Below are 25,426 nucleotides of genomic sequence, written 5' to 3' on the forward strand. Positions count from 1 at the left end.
TGATCCGGGGATGGTGGGTGTGGGAGTGGGATCCCTCCCTTTGTCTGTGCAAAACCTGCTGCTCCTTTCCCTGCTCTCCTAAGGCTTCCCAGTGAAGCCACCAACTTTCCCCCAGCATCCCTGCACAGTGGAGGGCAGCAGCTGTATTGGGGCTCCCACCCTGCTTCTGGACTTTGGGGTTTTTTATTTCCTTCCTGCAAAATCCAGTACATCAGTGGAGGACTAGGACACCGGTGCAGGACTAGTCCAGCACCAGTTATACCAGTCCAGGGCCAGTCAGAACCAGTCCACTAATACAGGACCAGTCCACCAGTACATTAGTGCAGGCCTCATACCCTGGTGCAGGACCAATACAGGGCCAACCCAGGATTAGTACACTGGTGCAGGACCACCACAAGACCACTGCACCAGTCTAGAACCATCTCAGGACCAGTACAGCGGTGCGGAGCCCCTGAGGGGCGGTGGGTGCAAGTCCCGGTGGGCCCCACCTCTCCCGGGGTGCGTTGCCCCTTTAAGACCCGGACGCCCGTACCAAAACAAAACTGCGGCTCTGCCATTGGCTGCCCCGCGGGCACGTGGCGCACAGCTGGTTTCCTGCGGCCGCGCGCCGGTGTCAGCCCCGCGGTCCCGCTGCCCCGGCCCGGTCCGGTCCGGCCCCGCTCCCATCCCGGTTCGGCCCCGCTCCCCTCCCGCCGATTTCGCTGCTGCCGTCGTTGCCGTCGCTGCCGCTGCCCCCAGCGTTCCAGGGCGGGAGCTGCCCCTGCAAGAGCTTCGGCTCGGCTCGGTTCGGTTCGGCTCGGTTCGGTTCGGCCCGGCCATGGCGCACTCGGCACCGCTTGGCCTCTTGGATCAAGGCTGCCCCATCCAGGTGGAACACGATCGGAAGCGGCGGCAGTTCACCGTGCGGCTGAACGGTAAGGGAGGGCGGCTCGGGGGGCTCCGGTACCCTCCCTGCTCCCGTTTGCCCTCGGTTCTACCTCCCCGGGACGCCCAGGGACTCCCTACAACCTCCATTCCCCTCCCTCCTTTCCCTCCCCTCCTCTCCCCCGCCGCCCTCCCACCTCTCCCCTCCCTCCTCTTTCCCATTCTCTCTTTTCCCCATTCTCTCTTTTCCCCATTCTCTCTTTTCCCCATTCTCTCTTTTCCCCATTCTCTCTTTTCCCCATTCTCTCTTTTCCCCATTCTCTCTTTTCCCTCCCCTCCCCTTCCTCCCCCCTCCCCTCCTCTTTCTCCCTCCCCTCCTTCCTTCCCCCCTCTTTGTCCCCTCCCTCCTTTCCCCCCATCCATCTTCCCCTTGTGCCACTCACCCATCCCTTGTACCCCCGCCCAAGTACCCTGCCCCCCCTCCCCAGTACTCTTCTGGGCCCCCCTCGTTCTTGCTTCAGCCCCCCTAAAAGCTTGGCCCAGGAGATCTGGTGACACGGTGACCCCCAGTCGCTCTGTCACCTCCTAGGCAGGGCAAATGGGACAGTAGGTGCCAGGGGCATTTCTTCGTTGTAGGATTCCTTTCAGCTCTCCTCTTAGTGGTTAATCCCAAATATTCAACAACCCCAGCATCTCTTTGCCATGCTGAGAACCACTCTGGGAAAAACAAGCTGCCTGGCTGCCCTACAGAAATTGCAGGGTGGTTGCCTTTAAAAAGAAAAATAATGAAAAAAAAATGGGTAGTTCAGAAATTATGGAGGCTGTCGGAGGCATTCTCAATAAAACAACAGGAATAGTCTGGATTTTATTTTAGACTCTTCCCTCCTCCCCCCCCCCCAGCCCTCCATCCCATTTCTATTTCAACCACTAATTACAAAGTGCAGGCTGGAGGCTCAGCAGTGGTGGAACAAGGAAGGAGGAGACGTGAGTGCTGGGTGAGGAGAAAACAATTTCACCAGCTGCTGATTTCAAAGAGAGAAAGAGAGAGATCAAACAAGGTCCCAGGTGACCACTGCCCCCGTGGGAGCTGTCGTGCAGCTTCGTGTCTGTGGGCATCGTGCACGAGAAGAGAGAGGAGAGCCAAGGGCCAAGAGTTAATAGGGAAATGGCATCTTTTTTATCGTGGTTTGCTGAGGAAAACCTCTGCCAGCCACAGTGTGGGACCAGGAGCATCGGGTGGCTGCGTGGGGCTGAGTTGGATTGGGAGAGAGTGAAGTTTGGGAGTGGGAGAATCAAGTGTGGGACCTGTGGTGGGAGTTGGCACAAAACCTCCACAAAATCCCTTCTCCCTGGAGGGGATCACCACAGCTCTCCCCAGGGCTGGAGGTGGATCCCAGGGCTGGAGGTGGATCCCAGGGCTGGAGGTGGATCCCAGTGATCTCAGTGGGCATTTTTTCTGGGAGTTATTAGGGAGAACAAACCCTTTTTTTTGGGATTTCATCCCCAGCCATGTAAGGAAGCCCAGATGAGCTGTGTCCTGGGGTGCTGGGGGGGTTGCTGCTGGGCTGATGAACACCCACCCAGGGCAGGGATCTGTCTCCTCTTGTTAGGCATTTGCTGATAACAGCCAAGGTCAGAAGATCCCATCCCTTGGGGAGTGCATGCTGGGGTGTTTATTTCCTGCACCTCCCTCTTCTTCACTCTGCTGCATGCTCTGGGCAGGGGAATGACAAGAAAGGGGCCAAGCACAGCTTTTTAGCTTTTAGTGACCCACTTGTCCCCCTGGGAGCACTTTTGCCCCATGTTACTGAGCTGGGGCAGAAATGAGCAGCAGCCCCGTGGTGTGAGCCTGCAGCTTGCTGAAGGATTAGCTTGGCTCTGGTGTCTTGGTCCTGTTGTCAGGTCTGGGACAAAACACGGGTGCCTTGGGCTTGTGGGCCAGGCTTTGCCCATCTCCAGTCTCTGGGCTGATGGTTTAATGGTTACAGGAGTGGGATGTTGGACGGTAAACTTTCTGTGGTGATGCTATGGGGGATTTCCATGAGAACAAGAGGCCTGAGACTCTGAAAACTGTGAAGTAGCTGTGAAAGTGTTTGTTTTCAGCATTGTCCTCTGCACCCCCATGGAACCTCATGTCAGGACACCCCCTTTGCATGTGAGGAGGGCAAACTGGGTTTGGTTTCTTGTGAGTTGCTCTTTCCCTTCTCTGAGCCTCCTCGCTGCACATGGGTCCTAAAACTCTGACAGAAAAAGCTGCTTCGCTTTAACACGTTCCCTTTTTCCTTGCATCCCAAATGCAGAGGCCCTGAGAAGCTGAAAGTAAAGCTGATTATAACCATCCCTCCCTGAGCTCTGTTATCCCTCTGAGAGGAGGGTAGGAAGAAGCCCCACTGGATTTCTAATCAGTTCAGATGTGACTATCAGCAGGAGCCAGCCAGAAACCTCCTGGTGCAGCCACTGTGCTGGAAGACATCCATTTGTCAGAGCTAGAAACTTCCATGGGAATCCCACAGCCTGGGTTTTGTCAGGGATCACTGGGGTGGGTTGTTTAAGGTTGGTTTGTTTTATTTTTTGCATCAGAGATAAAATTTGTCTCCCAATAAGAAACCCAAAGAGACCCCTAACCCAAAGCAGCCATCCAAGCAGTCCAGCTGCTTGCACAGCTGCTGGGGGCAGGGGCACTGCACTTCCAACATACTCCTCTTTGATTTCTTGATACCATCAAGCACTCCAGGCTCTCAGGGTGGAGGATGGGCTCACCACGTCCACCAAGTGGCTCTGGTTCCCCAGGGATGTTTGGGCTTCTCCTGCACCCCCAATTCATGCAATGTGTGGGTGCAGCAGCCAAGCTTCCTACACCTCCTGCTCTTCCCCAGCTGGGTTTGGGCAGGATCCAGTGGTTGTTGGAAGCTCCTGCTGCCAAGCTGAGTCTCCAGAGCTCCTTGTCAGGAAGCCATGCTCAGGTTTATCAGGAAAACCAGAGTAGCTGGAGCCTTGGGGCTTTCCCCCCAGTGCCCTTTGGGGAAGGGAAAGCTGCTGTGTTAGCAGCAGGGATGAAAGGATTTGGGCACCAAACACTGCATCAAGATGGCTCTGCTCTTCTCCCCATCCACCAGCACCTCTAAACAGCTCCTAAACAGGAAACTGCTTCAAACCAGAGTGCCCCCCCCCCCCCAGCCACCACCACTCCTGCCAGTGAGGCCCCTCTGTCAGGGTTGTGCTCTCTCCTCTCCACTCTCTCTCTCTCTCATGCTCTGGTGTGTTTTCTCTCCCTAGTAACGTGCCAGTGTGAGCCCTGGGCTGGGATGTGTCTGTTCCTTGGGACATGTTGTCCCCTCAGCTCCCCCCCTCCCCATCCCCTCAGCTCCCCCCCTCCCCATCCCCTCAGCTCCCCCCTCCCCATCCCCTCAGCTCCCCCCACACCCAGCTCTTGGTGGGCACCTTTCAGCTCAGCAGCCAGAAGAGCTGAGGTGCTGCCTGCCTCTGGGCTTTCCTGGCTCTGGGCTGGCAGCTCTGTCTCCCCTGGGCTCTGGGCTTTGCAGCAGTGCCCCAAGGAGGCTGGAGCTCAGGGGCTGTCTCCAAAGGCTGCTGAGCACAGGAACTGCCCCCCAGGCAGCAGCCCTGCCTTGCTCCAGTCCTGGACACACAACGGTGTGTTGTGGGCTGGGACTGGTGCAGAAGGACTTGGGCTGGGGGCACAGGTCCTGCAGCATCCCCTCACCTGGCAGGTACCATGCACATCCCAGGAGAGGGGACCAGAGCTGGGCTGGAGCAGTGTGCCTGGCTCATTCCAGATGTCCCTTCTCCAGCTCAGGGCTGGGCTCAGTGCCTGTTCCCCTGAGGCTCACAAGCTGGGGACTCAGTGTGGCTGCCCAAAGCTGTCTGCCCTGCTTGGGTAAAAGCTCTGTGCCACTTGATCTGGGTGGGAAAGCTCCTAAGTTTAGAGCTGCTCTCTCTTCCAGCTCCTGGACAAGCTTCCCCTTCTCCCTGTGATTCCAGGGAGGGAGGGCTGGGGAGCAGCTGTGCTGCCATTCCCACTGTGCAGCCTCCTCTTTCTGGCTGTGCTGATTTGCATTGACTCAGATTTCCTCACTCACCCTGGCCTTGAAGCCAAGGTGCTGTGCAGGGGAGTGTCTGGGTGTCAAACCTCCTGGTCAGGCTCATGGGGCACTCACTGCTCAAGCCCTGAGCTGAGATCAGAGCCTCTTTTGCCAAGCTCAGTCTGTGCAGGCTGCTCCAATCCCTGTCCCAAAGGCCAAGGGGACAAGACAGGAGGGAGCCCAGCTTGTGGTGCCTCCCTCATCCCACGTTTTGGGGTGGTTACTGCTTGTATGCCCACTCTTTGGGGGAAATTGAGACAAATTCTGGGCTGCTCCTGGGAGGAGCCAATGCTGCTTCCAGCTCTCCCAGCTCTGTGATATTCCCATGGCCAGGGGCAGCCCCTTCATGCCCAAGGTGCTTTGTAGCACCAAGGCATCTCCCAGCATCACTATTGCAGCACTGTGCCTCTGCTCCCCCCATCTCCTCCCTCCAACCCCTTTTGGTGTGAAAAGAAGGGTTGTGCCCAAAATTGCTCATGGGGAGCAAAAACTTCAGCTGCTTCTCTGGAAACACAGAGTTGAAATGGTCTTGTTTCTTGTGCCTTGCAAATACAAGTGCCTTTCCCCACTGCCAGGGGAACTGGGCTGGAGCTGTCAGTGAAAAGCAGTAAAATAAAGCTTAGTGACCTGAGCTGCAGCATGTAATAAGTACAGGTAAAGCTTGCAGCCCTTCACCTTCCAATAACCATCACAGGGAAAGGAAAGGTTTCTGTTATTTTAATTGAGATTGTTTCTTTGATTGGAAGCTTGCATTTCTGGATCTCACTTTTAAATACAATAACCCTCTGGAAATGAAATATTTGTTGACTTGAAGACAGAAGTTCAGGTTGTGCAGATGAAGCCAGAGAGGTGTTATCAGCTCTCCTCTGATTTACACATGTGCTGTGTTCTTTTTTTTTTTCTCCTGTAACTGCTGTGAGAAAAGTCAGGGTGTTGTAACAGGAAGCCTGAGTGTGCATGTGAATGGGTGTGCATGTAAGTGTGTGTGTGCACAACCCCCTTTGCACACCTTGTTTGGTTTTCCCTGTGTGCCTGTGAGATTCATCTCTCCCAGCACCTTCCCCAAAACGTGTCTGTCTAAATGCTGCACCACCAAGCCAAGGAATTTGGTCCTGTTTTCTGTGCCACAACAAAAAAAAGTCTGTGCTGTAGAGAGGAATTTCCCACTACCTGGGTCAGCTTTGTCCTGTTCTTCCCCCTCTTCTTTTCGCTTCCCACCGCATCAACACATCCCACCCTTCCCTGGGAGCTCTTTTTCCCATCCTAAACGTGTTCCTTGGACATCCCCAGCCTGACCCTCTCCCTGGCTCTCCCCAGGTTGCCACGACAAGGCAGTGCTGCTCTATGAGTATGTGGGCAAGAGGATCGTGGACCTGCAGCACACAGAAGTCCCCGATGCCTACCGAGGGCGAGGAATAGCCAAGCACCTGGCCAAGGTACAGCCCCTGCCACCAGGCTCTGTCACCTCTGTTGGCTTTGTGCCCCTTGGGAACCAGCCCTGCTCTGCCCCTGCTGGGGTAGATGGAAACTCGTGGTCAGGCATTCCTATTTCTGGTGGATTCCTAAATCTGGTGGATTTCAGAGGGGATGGGTGGGTGCCAGCACCTCCAGCTGCTCACCGGGGCTTGGCCCATTCCCCCTGGCACCAAACAGCTCTGGTGCCCACCTCAGAGGGGCTGAGTGCTTCTCCCTAGAGGCTGAACCTCCTCACCTCAAAGCTTCAAGGCCCTCCTGAGTCCTTTTCCTGCCTTGGGCTCCCCAGGAACGCAAGGAGAGCTGAGGAGCCATGGTGGTGGGGATGGGGGGGTTGAGGTTACAGCTGCTCCCTGAGCCAGGGCAAATGGGTGACAGTGGTAGCTTTCATGTGGCTCAGTGAGCAACCCAGGGGGTTGCTGCACCCCTCTGGTTAAAATGGGGACACTGTGGCAGGATGGCTGAGCCCCCCTCCAGCCCTCTCCCTCCACCTGCCTTGCACCGGGGGTCCACGATGGCATCCTGCATGTGGGCTGCAGGACCTCGGTGGTCTTTGGGTGGTTTCAGAGGAGAGTGTAGGCTGGAGGTGCTGTTTGTAACCCATGTTTGTAACCCATGTTTGTAACCCATGTTTGTAACCCATGTTTGTAACCCATGTTTGTAACCCATGTTTGTAACCCATGTTTGTAACCCATGTTTGTAACCCATGTTTGTAACCCATGTTTGTAACCCATGTTTGTAACCCATCTCTCCTCTCTGGCTGGTTGTAGGCAGCCCTGGATTTTGTGGTGGAGGAGGACCTGAAAGCTCACCTGACGTGCTGGTACATTCAGAAATATGTCAAGGAGAACCCACTGCCACAGTACCTGGAACACTTGCAGCCTTAAGGCAGGACAGCTCTGACACCAGCACACCTGTCCCTGACTGTTCAACGCGGCCTTTGCTTCCCTGCAGTCTCAGGAAATCCCTCTCCCACACTCACAACTCCCATTATTATTATTTTTTTTTTTTTAAGTGCGTCCACGTGGTGCATGAGTGTGGGCACCACCTCCTGCTCTCTGCCAACCTGTGAGCATGGCTACAACCCCTGGGCCAGGCTGGCTCCAGGCACACGTGGTGCCCCCCCAGTCCTCTTCCCAAGCCAGGCATAGGAAGAGGAGGATTTTTCCACCAAACTCCATTCCAAGACCAGGGGATGCCTCGTTCTGTGCCTCATCCTCTTCCCTCCAGTTGGAGACAGCTGTGAACCTGCTGGGGGATGTTGGTTAGGGGGGGTGCTGGGTTACCAGCCCCCTTTTCCTCCCTGTAGCTGGGAGAGATGATGTGGATGAAGCCTCGTGGGACAGAGGAGGTGCTGGAGGAGCCCCAGCCCTGTGTGAGGTTCATCTGTTGGACACCAAACTTTGCCCAAGCCCACGCAGGGCCCAGGTGAGAACATTTGGCCCCGGTGGTGCCTCTGGGGCTTTGCTGCACCAGCTGTGGAGACACTGGGACAGTGACACCTTTGAGCCTAGAAACAGGAGCCATGTGAGGAGCAGGCTGTGGCCACAGGGACTGCAGCAGAGCGTACACAGCCTGCAGAGTTGGGAAGGTGGCTGAGTCCCCAGAGATGCCAGCTCCTGCCCAGCCATCTGGATCTTGCCCCCAGCCTGGCATCCCCATGGGGTCAGGAGCCATCATTCCTGTCTCTGCTATCAGCATCAGCTGTGCTGGTGTGGACACAACCTGCTCAAAAGAACACCAACCAGCCCTGGCCCAAGCAATGAGGGGACATCTTCTGTGTTTGCAGGCACCAGGGTAGTTTTCTGCAGCTGATTAAGAAGAAGGCTCCCCCCATCTCTTTTGATTCCAGCCCTGCATCCCTGTCTGCACCCCAGATCATAAGGTCTGAGCCATCATCACAGCCTGAGCTCACCAGTGGTAAGGCCTCCAGGACCTGGTCCTGGCTCATCTGCAGGGTTTGGTGCAAGAGCCACTGCCTCCACCTGGATGCTGGTCACTCCTTACAGCCTTCAGAAAGAAGCCCTGGCTCAGGGCACTCCTTGTCTGCTCCCTGACCTCCTCCCAGCTCCAGGCCCTGAGTTCTGGCAGCCTCTTGGGGTCCTTATCCAGCAGCAGCAGGAACCTTTGTGTCCTGCTCTTGCCTCTGTGATGATGACCCCATGGCACAGCTGCAGGGGGATGTAGAGGTGACAGCCTGATGGCAGGGCACTGCCTGGCTCTGGATTGCTGCCTGTCCTGCCTTGCCCAGGCTCTCCAGGGCCTGAGTTAGATCCTAGAGCATCTCCCCCTGAGCTCTGGGGTTATGGTGGTGTCCCAGGGCTGGGGGGAGGCAGATGGTGCCAGCCCTGAGCAGCTGCAGCCAGGCAGAACAGAGAAAGAGCCTTTTACCTGAATCCAGCCCTAACTGATCTCTCATCAGGGACTCAAGTTTACAATCTGTGCCACGGACTGAATGAAGCCCCAGCCAAGAGGCAGCTCAGTGGTCCGTGGTGGCAACAGCAAAAGTTCCTACAACCTTCTCTCCTGGCTGGGCTGCTCAGAGATGGAGACCCCGTGTCTGATCTCAGCCAAGGGGATCCTGAGCATTTCCTCCCAGCTACCAGCTGGAGGTGAAGCCCTGCTGCCTGCCTGTGCTCGTGGGCTGCTCACCCCACTCACAAGCTGGAGTGAAACCTCCCAAACTCCATCCCTGCCCTGCCACACTGCAGCCTGCCCATGTCCTGTGCCTGGCAGCAGCTCCATCTCCTGCTCCTGTTGCTCAGGAAAGGCATCAGGCTCAGCCCTGCTGCTGCTGCCTTCTGCTTCTGCCCTCTTGCTGCTTGTTTCAGCTGCCCTGTGACCTTCAGGATGGCACAGAGGGGCTGGGAAAGGGTTGCAACTGAAGAAAAGGGCTCGAGAAGAAATCTGGGCTGCTAAATGTTTATTCTTTAACATGCAAAACACACTTCAAAGTTGAGTTACAGGAGCAAGGCTGGCTCTGTTACAGCCAAAGCAGTGACAGAACCATCCCTGCTCTGATGCCAAAGTGAAGCTGAACCATCTCCTCTCCTGCAAGCCAAGGAAAGACACCCTTGTATCTTTGCTGCAGTGGGGCTGGGTGCTTTGTGGGAGCAAGAACTGCAAGCCTTTGCCCTGGTTTTGTGCTCATTTCCACTGTGTGACAGGCTCCAGAAGTTCTGCAGGGGAGCAGCTCGCTGGAGGCTGAGCTGTGGTCACTGCTCCACCAGGCTCCCAGTGTCCAAGCCCAGCCCTGGAGCCCTTTGTGCTGCTCTGGCAGGAATCTCATGTTTTCTGGCACTGGATCACAAGTGGCATTTGCTGCCTTAAATCAGGCTCTGCACACAGTTTTGCTGCTGCTTCCTTTCGAGGTGCTACAATCCCTCTCTGGTGTCTGACCTGATGGAGATGGGTGCCAGTGACTGTGCCAACCATTTCACTGCTGTCCCCAGCCTCTGCCCCTGGGCTTTGATGTCAGCAAAGAGCAATACCCTCAGGTCACCAGCAATGCCACGGTGCTCCTGGGATCTGTCACTGCCATCTGGCTCAGCATCCTTGGGCGTTGGGCAGCCCTCCCTCCTTCCTTCCCCTCTGCCACCCTCCTTTTCCCAACTCTTCTCTGCAGGAAGGAGCTGGGAGTCCTGCACTGCCCCTTGGTGCTGAGGAAGCTTGGAGGAGTTTGGGGATCATGGACTCTCTCCAGCCACGGGAGTGTGGAAGTGGTTTAGTGGAATACTGAGGTCCCCAAACCCACCTGAACTGCAGACTTTGGTGGGTGGGGAGATGCAGATTGCTGCCCAACCTGCTTCCACATCACCCAACTTGAAAACACCCCCATCCCTCCTTCCCCTCCCCAGCCTTGTCTTTCTCTGTCCAAGGTTTCCATTCTGTTGACTTTGGTGGTTCCAATGTGCCTTTCCTTCTCAGGACCTGTGACAAATGACTTTTCTGCTTTTGTTTATGTCTAACATTTATCTTTACCCCTCCCTCTGTCATACTATGAAACATATTGCATGGAATACAATACAATAAAAAGTGTGGCTTAACTGACCCGCAGTGCTTCCCTGCACCACGCTGGGTGGGGGGGCAGGACGTGGTGCCAGGAGAACCAGGGGACCTCCCCAGCTCTGTCACCACTGGGCTGAGTCACTTTGACAGCCTGTTTCACAGGTCCTGTCAAACATCTCTGCTCTCCAGGCCATGCCCCAGCTATTTTTGCTGCTCTGTTGCTGCATATTCATTTTTCTACATCGGTGTTAAACGGTGTTTTTCTCATCCCCCCAAAAAACCACAGCCTCTTCCTAACCACACATCTCTTAGGCAGGAACTATGTGTCTGGCTGTGTCTTGGAGAAGGTGAGAGATGAGGAAGAAGCTGGGAGATCTGCACATTGGTGTGCTCAGCAGCTACTCAAAAAAAAAAAAAAAAAAAAAAAAAAAAAAGAGAAAATGCTGCCTCTCTTCCTCATGAGGAAGAAGATCTTGTGGGAGAAGGACCTCACAGAAGTGGTGAGGATAATGGGAGGGTCCTGTAAGACTCTTGCTAGGTTCATGGCAAAGGATTCCTGGTCCCAGGCCTCGTGTTGGCTGCAGCTCCCTGTGTCCATATATTTTTTAACCACCCAACCTGGACACTCCCTGCATCACCCTTCTCCTATCATGGAGCACCTCGGGGCCAGATCCCAGGTGGTTCTGGCAACAAACAGAGAGGCATGGGCTGAAGCTACTGAATTTTTTCCCCTGGCTGATCTCACAGTGACTGCGTTGATTTTGGGGTGAGTGGGATGACAATCGGTTCCTCTCCTTTGCTGCCTGAGCTGCTCTTGCTCACAGCAGCCCCAGCTCAAGATTTTGGGCCAAAGATTTCATGAGCAGACACTCAGAGCTTGTGTTCTTCTGTTTGAGATGGCTGAAACCATGAAAATACTTCAGAGGGCAGCTGGTGGAGTCACTGTGCAAGGTGGGTGGGCAGGTGGCTCAGAGGAACACAAGGTGTTTCTCTCCTGGGGCAAATGCTCCTCAGCCCCCAGAGCTTTTTGGGCTCCCAGAACACTTCCTGCTGCTTCCTAAAGCTGGGTGTGCTCTAGGGAGGCTGAGGCTGGAGTTTCAAGCACTGAAATTGCCAGGGCTGGAGAGGTGTTGGGGAGAAGGGGCACAGCTCATTTACAGTTAGGATTTAATCCAGCGTGGCAAATGGGAAGTGGCTCCTGGGCTGCAGTTCGAGCAGCCAGGAGTGGGGGTTTTGCCCCTCCCGAGAGGTTTGGGTTGGAGCAGGGAGCTGGGCTGTTGCTGGTAACACTCTGTTTACATTCCACATTCCAGACGGTCCCGAAGCTCCAGCCTGTGGCTGCAGGCTCTGCCAGGCCGGGCACGTTTCCCTAATTCCTCCTCTTCATCCCAATGCACCACTTACCTCCACCTAAAGAGCTGACCCCAAAATTATGGCTGAGAAAGCAGGGATGCAGGAGGGCACCTGGAACGGCAGCCTGGCAATGCCTGGGAAGGTGGGGGCAGCCACACGTTTATTCCCTCTCGTTACATTACATCACTTGGGAATAATGGTGTCAAAAAGAGGCATTTTCTAGGAATGAGAGAGGCAAAGGGCACTTCTGGAACTCCCTCCTGGGAGGGACGGTTGTGCTGGCAGCTCCAGGAAGGGGGAGGCTGGGGAGCAGGGAGCTGCTGTTGAGGGACAAGAAAGAGACTTCTCTCCTGGAAAGGGTCAGAGAGCATCTCCCAAGATGGACCTTTCAAGCATCCCAGCACAGGTCCCCTGGTGGTCCCAAGGCTGAGGACAAAGGGGCCCCTGGAACTCCCGCAGAACCTCCGGTACCGAGCGCTGCTGCTGCCTCCGTGGGAGCTGGGGAACCCGTGACAAACCCGCACTTTATTTTCTAAAGCTTTTGTCTATGAAGCGTTACCCCTCCTCAGAGGAGCAGGAGCCTTTCCATTCCCTGCTTCCTGCTCCTCTTTTCACCATTTTTTGAAGGACAGAATTTGTCCCAGCGGAGCCGCTGTCTCCTCCCCAGGGAGGTGCAGCTCTGAGAGCCTCCATTCTCCTCCACCCGCCGACACAAACCAAGTCTTTGCTTTCCAGCAGGAGAACAAGGCAGTGCTTAGTCCCGAGGGACGCTTAAGCCCCAAGAAGCGCCCCAAGAGGCGCCCCAAGAAGCCCCAAGATTCCCCGCCTCTCCGCGCCCATTCCCCGGTCCCAGGCCGCATCCCCGGCCGCACCCCCTCACGGCGGGGCCGCGGGGCAGGCCGGAACCCACCGCCACGCTCCTCCCATGGCCGGCCCACTGGCGTTGGGGCGCGCCGGCGGAAGAGGCCGGGCAGGAGGGGCCGAGCCAAGGCTGGCGGGGTTGCTCTGCCCGCCGGAGCCGCCCGCGCTGTCCGGAGGCCCCGTCCGGGTTCCCGCCCTGGGCCCCATCCGGCCCCGCCACCCCCGCGGGGACTACACGTCCCAGGGGCTCCCCGCGGCCGGGCTGTGGCGCGGGGCATTCTGGGAGTTGTAGTCCACGCCTGGACAGACTCTTTGCCAGCGACGCGGTTCCTCCTCCCGCCGCGCACTACATTTCCCATCGGGCGTCGCGGCGAGCCCGGGGTCCCTCGGTGGAGACATTTGCGAGCCGAGTGTCTCCAAGATGGCGGCGTGGGGAAGGAGGCGCGCTGGCCCCGGCAGCACCAACAGCGGTGGCGGCCGGGAGAGGTGAGCCGCGGCCGGGCAGGAGGGTGCGGGGCTGCCGGGGCGCCTCAAGCGGCGAGGGAGCGGGAGGAGGTGGGCTGCGGCGGCCCGGGGCTCCTCTCCATTCCGGGGCAAGGGCGGGGGCCCCGCTGAGGGGAGCGTGGCCGGGCAGGGCCGAGGGGGGGGGGGGGGGGGGAACGCGGCCTCGCTGAGGTGAGGCCGGGGCGGCGGGGATCGCCGGGGCCGGGAGGAGGGGATCGCCGGGGCCGGCGGTTTCCCGCTGCGGGAATGAGGAGGGGATGAGGGGCCCGGACCGGGGAAGGTCAGCGCGGCCCGCGGGGTAGCGGCGGCCTCGGCCCTTCCTGCCGCGGGGATGCGGCGCTGGGGGCCGGGGTGGAGGAGAGGGCCGGCCCCGGGGAGGCTCCTTCCGCGGCTATTTTTAAAGGCAGCCACGAGTCCTCCAGGGTGACCTCCTTCTGAGGGCGGTCCCGGCCGCCTGGGGGTCAGCGCGGAGCCGCCGAGCTCCCCCGATCCGCGGGGCCGGGGTTGGGGTTGGGGCTGGGGCCGGTTCGGGCGGTGTCCGCCGGGAGCTGTGTGAGGCTCTGCCTTGGCGTCTGTCAGGACGGAGGAGCAGGTGGGACGTGGCTGGAACCCCCCACGGAATAGCTGGAGAAGTTGGGGAATCGTAACTTGAAAAGGGGAAAAAGAGGCAGAGGAAAAATCTTGTCGAAGGGCTTTAAAATCTGGGTGCAGGGTTCTGTACCTGCTGAAAATGCCTGGTTAAATCCTGCATTTCCTCACGTTGGCCTCTTCCCTGTTTTGCCCCAGGGTAACCAGCATCTGCCGGGAGTTGCTGTGTTTTCATTTTCTTTTTGTCCTCCGCCTTGCCCAGAGGCTCTGATTATCTCCCTTAATTTGTGCTGTGGCTTTTTCTCCAGTTCTGTTCCCTTGCCATAATTCACCAGGACTCTTTTGGATGGTGTTGAATCTGGAGAGCCAAGGAGAGTCCCAAGTAGCCCTTAAGCTTCTGGTGCTAATGTGGATTGCAGGAATGCTGTCTGTGTCGAGGGAATTTCAAAGGAGTTGAACTGGAAGAGCCAATGGAATCACTGCCTCAGTTTAGTTTATATAAACTGCTAAAAAACCACTGAGCTCAGGGGCTGCACCCAGCACAGACACACGAGGTGGGGAGTTTTCATGGAGAGTTTTCATGTGGTCCCTTCTTCCCAGCAGAAGGGAAGCTGAAAAAAAAAAAAAAAAAAAAAAGGCACTTAAATGAAAGTTATTCTATCAGGATGAAAATCGGTGCAGATTTAAAAGTGAGTTGTTACCTTGTAACTTAATCCGGGACAGTTTCAGTAATCTAATTGTAGTTTGAGGTGACTGTTTAAGCTGTGATTACTCTTGATCTTGTGATCAAAACTACTCATTCATAAACATGAGTTACTTCATGAATCTGCAGCATTTTATTTTATTTTTTTTTTTCCCCCCCGGCGATGAGAACCAATGTAACCCCCTAGAATAAAGCACTGAAGTGACATAGCAGAACAACAGCTACACCTTCAACCAGCATTTCACAACCCCTCTCAGGAGGTGGTGGGGCTCTTGGGTGTCATGGTTGGTGACACCTGGGTGAACGTGACAGATGATGCTTCTGATAGGTGTGGGGTGATGTCAGCTGGATACCACACCTGCAATTGCAGAGCTGGGGATACTCATGACTGGGCCTCTGCCTCTCTCCATCAGTGCCTTGTTCTAAATCACACCTCCTGAGCTTGTTTTGGCTGCTGGCAGCACAAGCTGTGTGAAAAGCAGTGCTGACAGACCTGATGTCATCAGATGATGACATATGCTTTTTAGGCAGTGAATACGTTTTTCTTAAGCTGGGCAGGATTCTTGTCCCAGGCACATTCCTTTGAACTGAATATGCTAATCCAGCTGTCCTTATAAATGAGCTGCTTCAAGGAGTTTTTCCAGTTGGCAGCCAGCTAGTCTAAAAGGCATCTGTGTGTTGGGAGGTGGTGTGAGGAGGCTCAGTGGTGAATAAATACTGTCTGCTGTTAGACTAGACCAGCTTTCATTAGAAAAAAAATTAAAAAATAACAAGTCTAGCAACTGTATCCCCTCATAAATGACTTTATTGATACAGGGAACTCTGAAATTGCTCAAAAAGTGCTTTCCTCAATCAGACTAAATGTAAGGACATTCATTTCAAAGGCTGTTGGCTGTGAACTCCAGCTGGGGCTCTGGCAGCAAAATAATCAAGTTAAAGAAAATAACCCTAAACACTGAAGAGAACCAACTAAATATTTGGTTTCTTTTTTCTTCTTCGTTCTGGATGGACTCATTAATGGAGACCATCTAAAGGGAATTGTTAATCTGTAGACCAAAACAACTTTTTTTTTTTTATTTTTACAGAACAGAGCTGAATTGTGCTTAGTGTTTTTGTATAAAATTCAGCACGATGGCTGCCAGAACACAGGACAGAATGCCATTTGTTCCCCTGGGAGATGTTCTAACAGACTCCAGAAGGAACAACTCCCATGTCACCACCACTGCTTGTGTTGCCTTCCCTGCTTGGCTTGGCTTCTCTGCCCCCTTAAAGAGGGCTCTGCTTTCACTACCTGCACTGCTCAGATTTCTGGTCCTCTTGTTTGCTTACAGCAATGATTGACCTGTTTCCATTAGCCTGGCTAATCATTAGTTGACTTAAAATTGACACCTTCTCCTTGTCTGGTGGCTGGAGGGGTTTTTTTGTTATGGTCTGGTGATGTTTCTCTTCATTTTGTCTTCCCTTATTGAGGCTGCCTGAAGAACTCACCTCTATTCTTCACTTCTCTCTCCTATTTGGAGTTAAGGTACAACTTCAGCACAAAAGTCTGGCTTTATTGCTACTTTTTTCCTGGTTTTCCTCCAGTGCCTGTGTTGAAAGCCACAGATGGCTGAGAATTGTAGAGCATGGGGACCTTCAGCAGAGAAACAATTCTTCAGGTGAACTTTCTGTACACTGTATTCTGGAGCTCTCCTGAGTAAAAAAATACACTGCTGAATATCACTTTGAGGTGATGCATTCCCACCAAGGATTAAAGGCCAAGCCACAGCTCATTCCTTAATCTTTAAATTATATCTCAAGAAGGATTTATATGGGGGGAGTTTAGTGTTAAAGTCATGCCTTGACTTTACTGACTCAGGCTTGGCTGAGATGCTGATAATGACCCCAGACACTGCTTTGGCCACCTGTAATGCACTTTTTTTTTTTTTTTTTTTTTTTTTGCAGTTCACTTGCACAGCCAGCACAAAGTCCTGTTGCATTGCTAAACTAAATTTTGTGCACGTGTGCTGCTTGTGACTGGTGCTATCACAGTGCTGCAAGCCTCTGCTTTCTTTTAACTACTAATCAGACTGCTCTTCATTTGCAGTTAATTTGAATGTCTGGTGCTCTGAGCAATAATGTTGTCCAGGAACTTTTTTTTTTTTTTTTTTAACAAAACTTGATCTACATGTTATGGGAGGGGTTTAAAAAGAAACTTTTTTTTTTCTTTTCTTTTTGTGCACAGAACTGCAGCTGTGCTTTCATAGAATCATAGAATTGGCTGGGCTGGAAGGGACCTCAGAGCTCATCAAGTCCAACCCTTGCTCCACTCCCCCCGTGGTTCCCAGCCCATGGCACTGAGTGCCACATCCAGGCTCTTTTGAAATATCTCCAGGGATGGAGAATCCACCCCTTCCCTGGGCAGCCCATTCCAATGCCTGATCACCCTCTCAGTAAAGAAATTCTTTCTAATGTCCAACCTAAACCTCCCCTGGCACAACTTGAGACCTCTTGTGCCCTCTTGTCTTGCTGAGAGTTGCCTGGGAAAAGAGCCCAACCCCCCCCTGGCTCCAACCTCCTTTCAGGGAGTTGTAGAGAGTGATGAGGTCTCCCCTGAGCCTCCTCTTCTCCAGCCTGAACACCCCCAGCTCCCTCAGCCTCTCCTCATAGGATCTGTGCTCCAGTCCCTTCACCAGCCCAGCTGCCTCCTTTGGACCTGCTCCAGCACCTCAATCTCCTTCCTGAGCTGAGGGGCCCAGAACTGGACACAGGACTCGAGCTGTGGCCTCCCCAGGGCTGAGCACAGGGGCTCTGTGCTCCAGTCCCCCCTTTGTGCAGATTGAGATTGTTTCTAATGGTGGTTTTGAACATTCTGTAGAATGGAGAGAGTTGGATGACTTGAAAGCTTTGCCAAAAGCCCAACTTGGCAGGTGGAGGAATGTCCTCAGGCTGAGGGCCACAAACTCATCAGGCTCACTCCTTCTCCCCTGGAAGTGGGCAGTGGGAGGAGGAGGAGGATGCTGGGGTTTCTCCCAGGAACTTGGCACCTGCCTCATTTTCACCACTGCTCATTTGTTTCTCTTTTTGCCAGTTGACACCTGGCAGAACCTTTGGGTCTTTTCACACTGAGTGGCATCATGCCTCCTCCTTAGAAGGTTCTTTATTTCTTCATTCACAGCCCCACTGAAGCTTGGAATGTGCAGGCTGTTGCTTTCATGAGGCAGGGGACTGCTCCCAGGCTGGAGGCAAAGCCATGGAGCTGCTTTTGAGGGCTGGAACTGGGAAACTGTTGGAGCTGCTATTGTTCAGCCCCTCTCCTGCTGCCCTCTGATATTCCCATGTTAGGAAGATTATCCAGATGTAATTTGAAGCTTGCCCTATAGCTCACACGGACACTTCTGCCCCTCCTGCTGGTGGTAGCTCTGCTAACAACCAATCCTCAGTTAAAGTTTGGGCATTACCAAAATTTTACATCAGTGATTTAAAATTCTTTTCATCCTGCTAAGCCAGACAGTTGATACACCCTCACATTCCCTCTCTCTGCAGTCATTTGGCACCAGGAATGGGGACTCTTAAAAATTTCTCAAGATTAGAATGCCTGAAGCTGCAGTGGGGTGAACTGTTTGTATGGGGAAGTCCAGAACTTTCAGAACATCTGTACAACTTTTTACCTTAGCCCTCTTTTGGAGTGGGGAGACAAATCCTGAAAAATCATTGGATTGAGTAATATCAACAAGTGGGTTTAGGTTCTGGTCTGTGCAGTAAGTAGCATGCTGGGCTTCTGAGCACGTGGCAGCATTTTATGACTTTGGGAACTGGGTCCCCTCTCTGGCACTGGTTGTTTATTATTCTTTTAAGTAGAATGGAGCTCATCTACAATCAGCTTGCTTCAGAATGGGTGGAGGCCAATGTGGGGCTGATTGCACAGCTCTGCATTTTTGTTTGTCATTGCTGGGGGTGGGGGATGAGCTGCAACAGGCAAACTCCATAGCCTCCAGTGTTTGAACAAATCCAGTGCCTCTGCCTGGGTTTGTTGCTGGGCAGCTGCTGTGGTCAATTGAAAAGCTGTGTCAGGAGAGATTTCCTCTGTGGAGGGAGGTCCTGGGGCCTGCTTTGTGTCAACAGGGTCTAAAACCTCCTCAGCCCCGTGGATCTCAGCTGCTTCTGCTCCTGAACCTTCTGAAATGAAACCAGGCTCCAGCTTTTCATCCTCCAGGGGCAGCCAGATCTGGTGTGGAAATGAGAGGTGATAAACCTCCCTTCCTCAGTTACAGGAGAGGAGACTTTCTGCTTGTGTTGCTGCCTCTTCATGTGGCCTATTGTTTGAGCAGCTGATTTTTCATTCTTTGACCTTTATTTGTTGGTTGCCCCATTCTGCCACCTGCAGCTTCAGCACTCTGATACAGATTTGTTCTGAAATTTAAGGACAGATTTGGAGAAACAGCATAGTTAGGGGGCCAGACTCTGTCAGGGATGAAGCCTTTGTGCAGTTTAGTTCCCAGTGGTTGCGTTGTTTTGTTTGGTTTTGTTTTTTATTTCCACCAGAACCTGCTTTAAGTTTTGCTTGGTTTGGCTTAGGAAGATTAGGCTTTTCTTGACTTTATTGTTACAAAGCTCCAGAGCCTGCCAGCCAAAAGATTCCAGCAGAGGTGGACAGCACTGCCTCTGGATTCCTGCTCTCTTTGAAGCTGCTGCTTGTGCTGTGTCTCTGCCTTTCAAAGGCTCTTCAGAGGGAAGAGCAGGCAAAATCTGAGCAAGGAGAAAAGAAGCTGATGGGTCAGTGTCACCTGTCCTGATGCTGAGCCTGGAGAAGTCACATGAAATGCAGTTACCTGAGTTAATTGCAGGCTGAGGAGCCTGGTTCCCCAGGGCTCTTCCAGAGGCAGAATAGGAATGGGCTTGCTTCACCCTTGTTTTCCCTGTGTGGCAAGGAGGTCCTGGGGGTAACCAGGCAGTTGTGGTGCTCCTAAGCCTCTGCAAAGTTCTCAGTAGAATCTGGGTTCCCCAGACCCATTCTGCATCTTCCTAGGGGTAGGAAAATGCTGAAAATGTTCCTTAAAGGAAATACTTTATCTGGAGGGTTGTGTTAGCACTGGGTCAGCTTCCAGCTTGAAAATGCCTCTCAGTAGCCTTTCCCTGAAGTCATGATGCTGTAGTAAGTGGTTTCATATCCTCTGTTGGTGGTGTTTTATGAAGTTACCTTAAGGCTCAGCATGTGTTCTATAATTAAACTGGAATTTCTGATTTGGAATGAGCTGCACTTGGAGCAGTTGTCATTAAAAAAAAAAAAATCTTTGGCAAAACCCATTATCAGCTGTGTCCTTACTGTATCACAGTAACACCTGGTTAACTAATTCTTTGCTGGAAACTCCTTCATTTGAGGTGAAGTGGTTATTTAGAGATGCAGCACTCTGTGACACTTCCATGTGGCTGCTCTCCTGCAGAATTCTTCCCTAAATACTTGCCCAGTCACTGCAGAATGTTGGAGCTCACCACATCCTCTGCTGGAAGAGTTAATTCCAATTTCCCAAACCATAACAAGACCACAGCCTGAAAGAAGCCCCTGGCATGCAGGGTGGATTTTTATGAAGACCCAAGAGGGAAAAACACTGCAGAGCACTCAAAAACTGCCCTGCAAGTTGAGTTTTCCTTGTAGGTGATATCAGTTCCAGCCAGGCTGGGAATGAACCTGCTGGTAATTCTGCTTTGAGAGAGGCTGCTGGGACCTGGATCCTGCTGTTACCTTTGCTGCTGTTCACAAGAGCAGTTACTTGTTGCAACAGAGTGTGATTTAACAATGTTCTTGATTACAGGTGGCCCATTGCAGCAGGAATGGAGCTGCACGTTCAGGGTAACATTTGGTAACACAGCAGCTTGCCAAGGTGTATTTTTTTTTTTCCTCTTATTTTCCAGTGCATGCAGTGAAGGGCTCCCTTGTACTAATAGAGGAAAAAGTCCAAGTTTCATCCTCCATCTCAGCAGTGTCTTGCTTCCCAGTTTCAGGAGGATCCAAATGCTGCTGGGATGAGCTTGTTTTGTCTGCAGGGATGAGGTCAAATAAGTGTGTGATTTGTTCTCCTTCTGCTAAAGGAATCTAGGTATTTTTATCCCTGAGAGGCCACGTGCTCCTTTGTGTTCTGGTTAAGCACAAGTATGTCAGAAATAGTTCTTTCTTCTGCTTAGAAGCCAGGATTTTGCCTTCTTCTGGTGAATCAGTTTTTACCTCCCCTCACTGCAGGTAAACAGTCCTGTTCTTCTTTCTTGGTATTTTGGTGTGTTCAGGTGATGTTTGGTATTTTGGTGTGTTCAGGTGATGTGTGGGGAGGCAAGGTGGAAATGGAGGTGATTTTGGTGGTTAAAAGCTGCTCCAAGTCCTGTGAATCCCCTGTCAGCAGGGAGGGTGCTCCAAGGTGAGGTGAGCAGGTCACTCCAAACCTGCTTGGGGTAAACCCCACGACCCTCTCATGCTGTTCCCTCTTCCAGCAAAGGGGGTGAACAGTTTTGTAACAGAGTGCTCACAGATCTTACAGTGTAACAGATCTTTTCCACCTTCACCTTCAGCAGTGTTTCCTGGTTGGATTTATTAGGCTGGATTTACTCTGGAGGACTAAATAGGAAGCTGCATCAGTGGCAAGGAGGCAGATGTGGGGAGAAAGCAAACACAACATTGTCATCTGAAGGTGCTGCTTCTCTTAAAACCTCTCTGTGACTTCCAGTGGTTGAGTTGCTGTAGTTTTCTGTGAAAACCCCTTGAGCCTGGACAGGTCACTCACTGACCTGGTGTGGCTGGGAGGCTGTGACCCTGCTCAGAAACTCCTTGGCTCTCAGTTGAGGAACCATTTCAGGATTGTTAACAGGATCCCGTTTGCTCCAAAATGTTCTAGCTCCTCCAGTTAGGAAAAGGTAAGGAAAACCAAGACTTTGGGATGACTTCATGTGCCACAGGTGTAAGGAGAATATTGATTTCAAAAGGTGCTGCTTGAGTGAGTGTCCCTCAGGGGCTGCCCTCCCCGGGGCCACCTTTTCTTTTCTCTTCTCTTCTCACAACCGGGCGGGCGAAAAAATCCTCTCCGGAAGCTCCGTAGTTTTAATTCCACGTTTCCTCTCAACAGGGTCACCTTGTCCTCCACGGACTGTTACATCGTGCACGAGATCTACAACGGAGAAAACGCTCAGGACCAGTTTGAGTACGAGCTGGAGCAGGCCCTGGAGGCTCAGTACAAGTACATAGTGATAGAGCCCACTCGCATCGGGGACGAGACAGCCCGCTGGATCACTGTGGGGAACTGCCTGCACAAGACCGCCGTGCTGGCGGGCACGACCTGTCTCTTCACCCCTCTGGCCCTTCCAGTAGATTATTCTCACTACATCTCCCTGCCAGCTGGCGTGCTGAGCGTGGCTTGCTGCACCCTCTACGGGATCTCCTGGCAGTTTGATCCCTGCTGCAAGTACCAAGTGGAGTACGACGCCTATAAACTTTCCCGCCTGCCCCTGCATACGCTCACCTCCTCCACCCCCGTGGTGCTGGTGAGGAAGGACGACCTGCACAGAAAGAGACTGCACAACACGATAGCACTCGCTGCCCTGGTGTACTGTGTAAAGAAGATCTATGAACTCTACGCTGTATGACTCCAGCAGGGAAGAGAGCAGCCCGCAAAGACGAGTGGATTAAGGCTCCCACAGCAACGTTTTGGTTTTCCTCTTTGAGAAGCGGTGGAGACTGGGAAGGAGTTGGTTTCATGGAGCTGTTATTTTTGCAGAGAACACGTCACTGGTGCACCAAGGTTTTTCAGTTCTTCGTTACACTTAAGAATGTGGATGTGTGGTGACTTGAGAGCAGTATGTCAGGCCAGGGGAGTCCGATCCAGCAGGGGAATGTTGATGAAAGAAAGCAAGCTAGAAAAAAAAAAGGGGGTGTGAGAGCTTTTTTTTTTTTTTTTTTTTCTTTTTTTGGGAAACATTTAAGTATATTGTTTAATTGTATTACACAGAACCAGCCAGAAATTACCATTGACCATTAAAGGATGAGAATTTCAAATGCTTTTGCTCTCGTTACTGTTATCATAGTTCCCTTTTATAGCTTCCAGGGGATGGAGGCTTTGCTGTGAGAACTCCAGTGCTGGTAATTATTTATGCATGCTCACACACAGACCTGATATTCCTCTTGTCCATTGCACATGGCAACAGCCTCCATGTTACCCCCCAGCAGCCTTCTGTTGAGGGAATAGCTGTAAAGTGTTGTTTTCCCTCTTGCTCGACCAGTTGTGTTTCTTGAGAGAGCTTCACTTATCTTTTTAGGAATTGCTTAACCATCAATGGTTGGGACTGAAGGTGTCCAACCCCTCCTGCCCTGTCACCTCCAACCATTACTTCATGGAACAGTGGAGAGAACACTTGAAGTTTTCAGCTGCAAACACATTCTGCTCAGTTCCTGTGCCAGTTCTTGTGTGGAAACATCTCCACTGACACATGCAGCTGGGGACAGCTGAGGTCCCACTGGGTGCTTGGTGCCCTGACTGTGCAATTCTGCTGCTGTTGCTTGGAGCACCCATTTCTGCTGCAAGGCATCCACAGGGTTCTGTCTTCTGTGTTACTGGGAGTTTTAGAATCCAGTCTTGTGCCTCAATACATCTTTTAGCTCAAAACTGTCAAAATCTTGTTCTTAGCATGGGAAGTGTCTGCTGTTGTGCAAGATCTGCCAGTTCCTTATCAAAGAGAGGGGTTTGCTTCCTACAATCTCCTCTCAGCAGCTGGAAACTGGTGGGCTTTGCCTTGACCAAGCCAGCCTGGCACAGCTTCAATCCTTGCCATCCAAATGTGGGAGCAAAGCCCCTGGCACAGAACCTCCCAGCACCCAGGTGAGCACTTGCTCCAGGGGTAGCTGCAGCCCTGACCTTGGAATGGGGAATCTCAGGAGGTTGCAAAACAAGTGGAGTCCTTCTGTCTTTATCATCCCAAATTCCAACAGCAGGCAGCAGGAAACCCACCCCCATCCCTGTGCCTCCAGGGCTTTTCTGGCCCTTGTTCCAGCTTGTGATTTTTTTTATTTTATTTTATTTTGCTGATGCAGCTTTGGTGTGAGCAGGGGGTGTGCATCCCATCCCCTGGTGTGCTGGGAAAATGGGGTTTGCTGGGAATTCTGAGCAAGTTCTTTGCCCACCTTCAGAGGCAGCCCTGGAAGAAACTCCTGTGGCATCCAGGAGTTTGTAGGTGGGAAGAGCCCTTGGTCTCTTTCACTGGTACAGTGGCTGAGTTGTCTCTTCCCAAGGTTAAAAGGAGCTGGGATCCAGAGTGTCTCTATTTATAGCAACAATGTACAGTGGCCTTGGCAGAGAGGAGGGGAAGAAATGCAGCTACTTCATCTGGCTCTGCTGGGCAAGCTGCTGCTCCACTCCTGACATTGTTCCTTCCTCAATTCCCATCCTCTGGATGGATTGGAATCCAGTGGCAGATCTGCTGTAGCCAATGGATACCTCATTGCTGCAGGAGGCCCTGAAATATCCTTGTGCCAGCCATGCAAAACCCATCCCTGTTCCTTTTTTTTTTCTTCAATTGATGCACAATAATTGTCAGGGCTGTCAGTTCCTACACCAAACCTCAGTGATTCTGAGGTCACTTTTTTTTTGTGTCAAGCTTTTCCTTGCCTGGGATGGTGATGGTGGCAGAAGGACTAACCTGTGGGTGGCTCCCTAAATGTGTGGCTGGCATCAGAGACTCTGGAGTTAAGAGACCACAGGAAACTTGCTCATTTTTATTACAGGGGAAAAGATGAAAAATCATCTCAGCTGCCACAAGCAGGTAGGTCTGGTTTAAAATCACACCATTCTGAGGTGGAGAGGGCACAGATTGGGGTGTGGAGGGCTGGTTTTCTAAGAATTATTAGTGATAATCTAAAGTAAAATGCTTGGTGACATCCTGGCTATCAGGAAGTCAGGGATCTGGGATCCATTGTGGGGATGGGCACTGCAGGGCTGGGGGGGCAGCCTGTCCCCCTCCCCCTGCCAGCAGCTGTGGGGTACAGTGGGGAACAAACCTCCCTTCCAAAAGCCCCCCAAGCTTTGCTGCCCATGGTGGAGCTGTTCTGACATGGAGTGTGGGACATTCCTCCTGTCACAGAGGGAATTTTTCTTCCCAAGGGGAATGTGCACTCTCCATGATCTCTGACTCGGAGCTGTAGGTGAAACAGTAACTGCAATAACTCCCTGTGCTGTTCTGTTTTCCTCAGGCCTGTTGTGTCACCCCTCAGCACCCTGGCTGATAACCCTCAGTCCTTCCTGGGTAGCTGTGAGCAGCTGGACAAGACTGGCAGGAGTCCTGTACTCTCCTTTTCTAAGAAATTAAGCACCCAAGGATGGAAAACATGAAAGGAAAAGCACAACTTATGCTTACAGAATCCCCTTGTGGAGAGAAGGTAATGCCTCAGTTTCCTGTTTAGAGGAAAAAAGATCCATACACACAGGTTGGAAGCTTCAACTTGTTATTTCAAGCCTAGGCCTTGACATAACAAATTGCACCCTCAGCCACAGTGAGATGGTGGAGGGTGTCCCCCCCTGGGCAGCACTGTGGTCATTAAACATGTCCTGGTCATCATCTGGGGTGGATTCTCAGAGATAATTTATGAATATATAGACTGTGGTCATTAAACATGTCCTGGTCATCATCTAGGGTGGATTCTCAGAGATAATTTATGAATATATAGACTGTGGTCATTAAACATGTCCTGGTCATCATTTGGGGTGGATTCTCAGAGATAATTTATGAATATATAGGCATGAAGAAAAGGCTTCTGGAAGGAGAATTCCTCCTGGGCCTGCACACCTATGTTAGAGTTTGACAGTGAAAAATCCTCTGTGGATTCACACTCTGCTCCAAGCTAGGAAGTGATACCAAGAGGGCTGGGATGCAGCATGTTGTGTTCTGCAGCTGCTGCTGGTGCAGTAGCACCTTCTAGGAATGTAAGAAAAGAACATAACCCCCCCCCCCTGCTTTCCCT

The 25,426-nt window shown here is 52.6% G+C and overlaps 2 protein-coding genes across 2 annotated transcripts; both read left to right on the forward strand.

Moving 5' to 3' along the window:
* The first annotated feature begins 561 nt into the window (after positions 1 to 561).
* Positions 562 to 10,487, forward strand: NATD1 (N-acetyltransferase domain containing 1). Its single transcript, XM_071760609.1, has 3 exons — positions 562 to 914; positions 6,282 to 6,400; positions 7,208 to 10,487. Exons 1-3 carry the CDS (start codon positions 818 to 820, stop codon positions 7,322 to 7,324), a joined length of 333 nt encoding a protein of 110 aa, XP_071616710.1. The 5' UTR covers positions 562 to 817; the 3' UTR covers positions 7,325 to 10,487.
* Positions 10,488 to 12,760: 2,273 nt separating this feature from the next.
* On the forward strand, positions 12,761 to 22,471 carry TMEM11 (transmembrane protein 11). Its single transcript, XM_071761512.1, has 2 exons — positions 12,761 to 13,145; positions 21,546 to 22,471. Exons 1-2 carry the CDS (start codon positions 13,081 to 13,083, stop codon positions 22,060 to 22,062), a joined length of 582 nt encoding a protein of 193 aa, XP_071617613.1. The 5' UTR covers positions 12,761 to 13,080; the 3' UTR covers positions 22,063 to 22,471.
* Positions 22,472 to 25,426: the final 2,955 nt, after the last annotated feature.

This window comes from Heliangelus exortis, chromosome 17 (assembly GCF_036169615.1).
Source record: "Heliangelus exortis chromosome 17, bHelExo1.hap1, whole genome shotgun sequence".
NCBI classification, from domain to species: Eukaryota; Metazoa; Chordata; class Aves; order Apodiformes; family Trochilidae; genus Heliangelus; species Heliangelus exortis.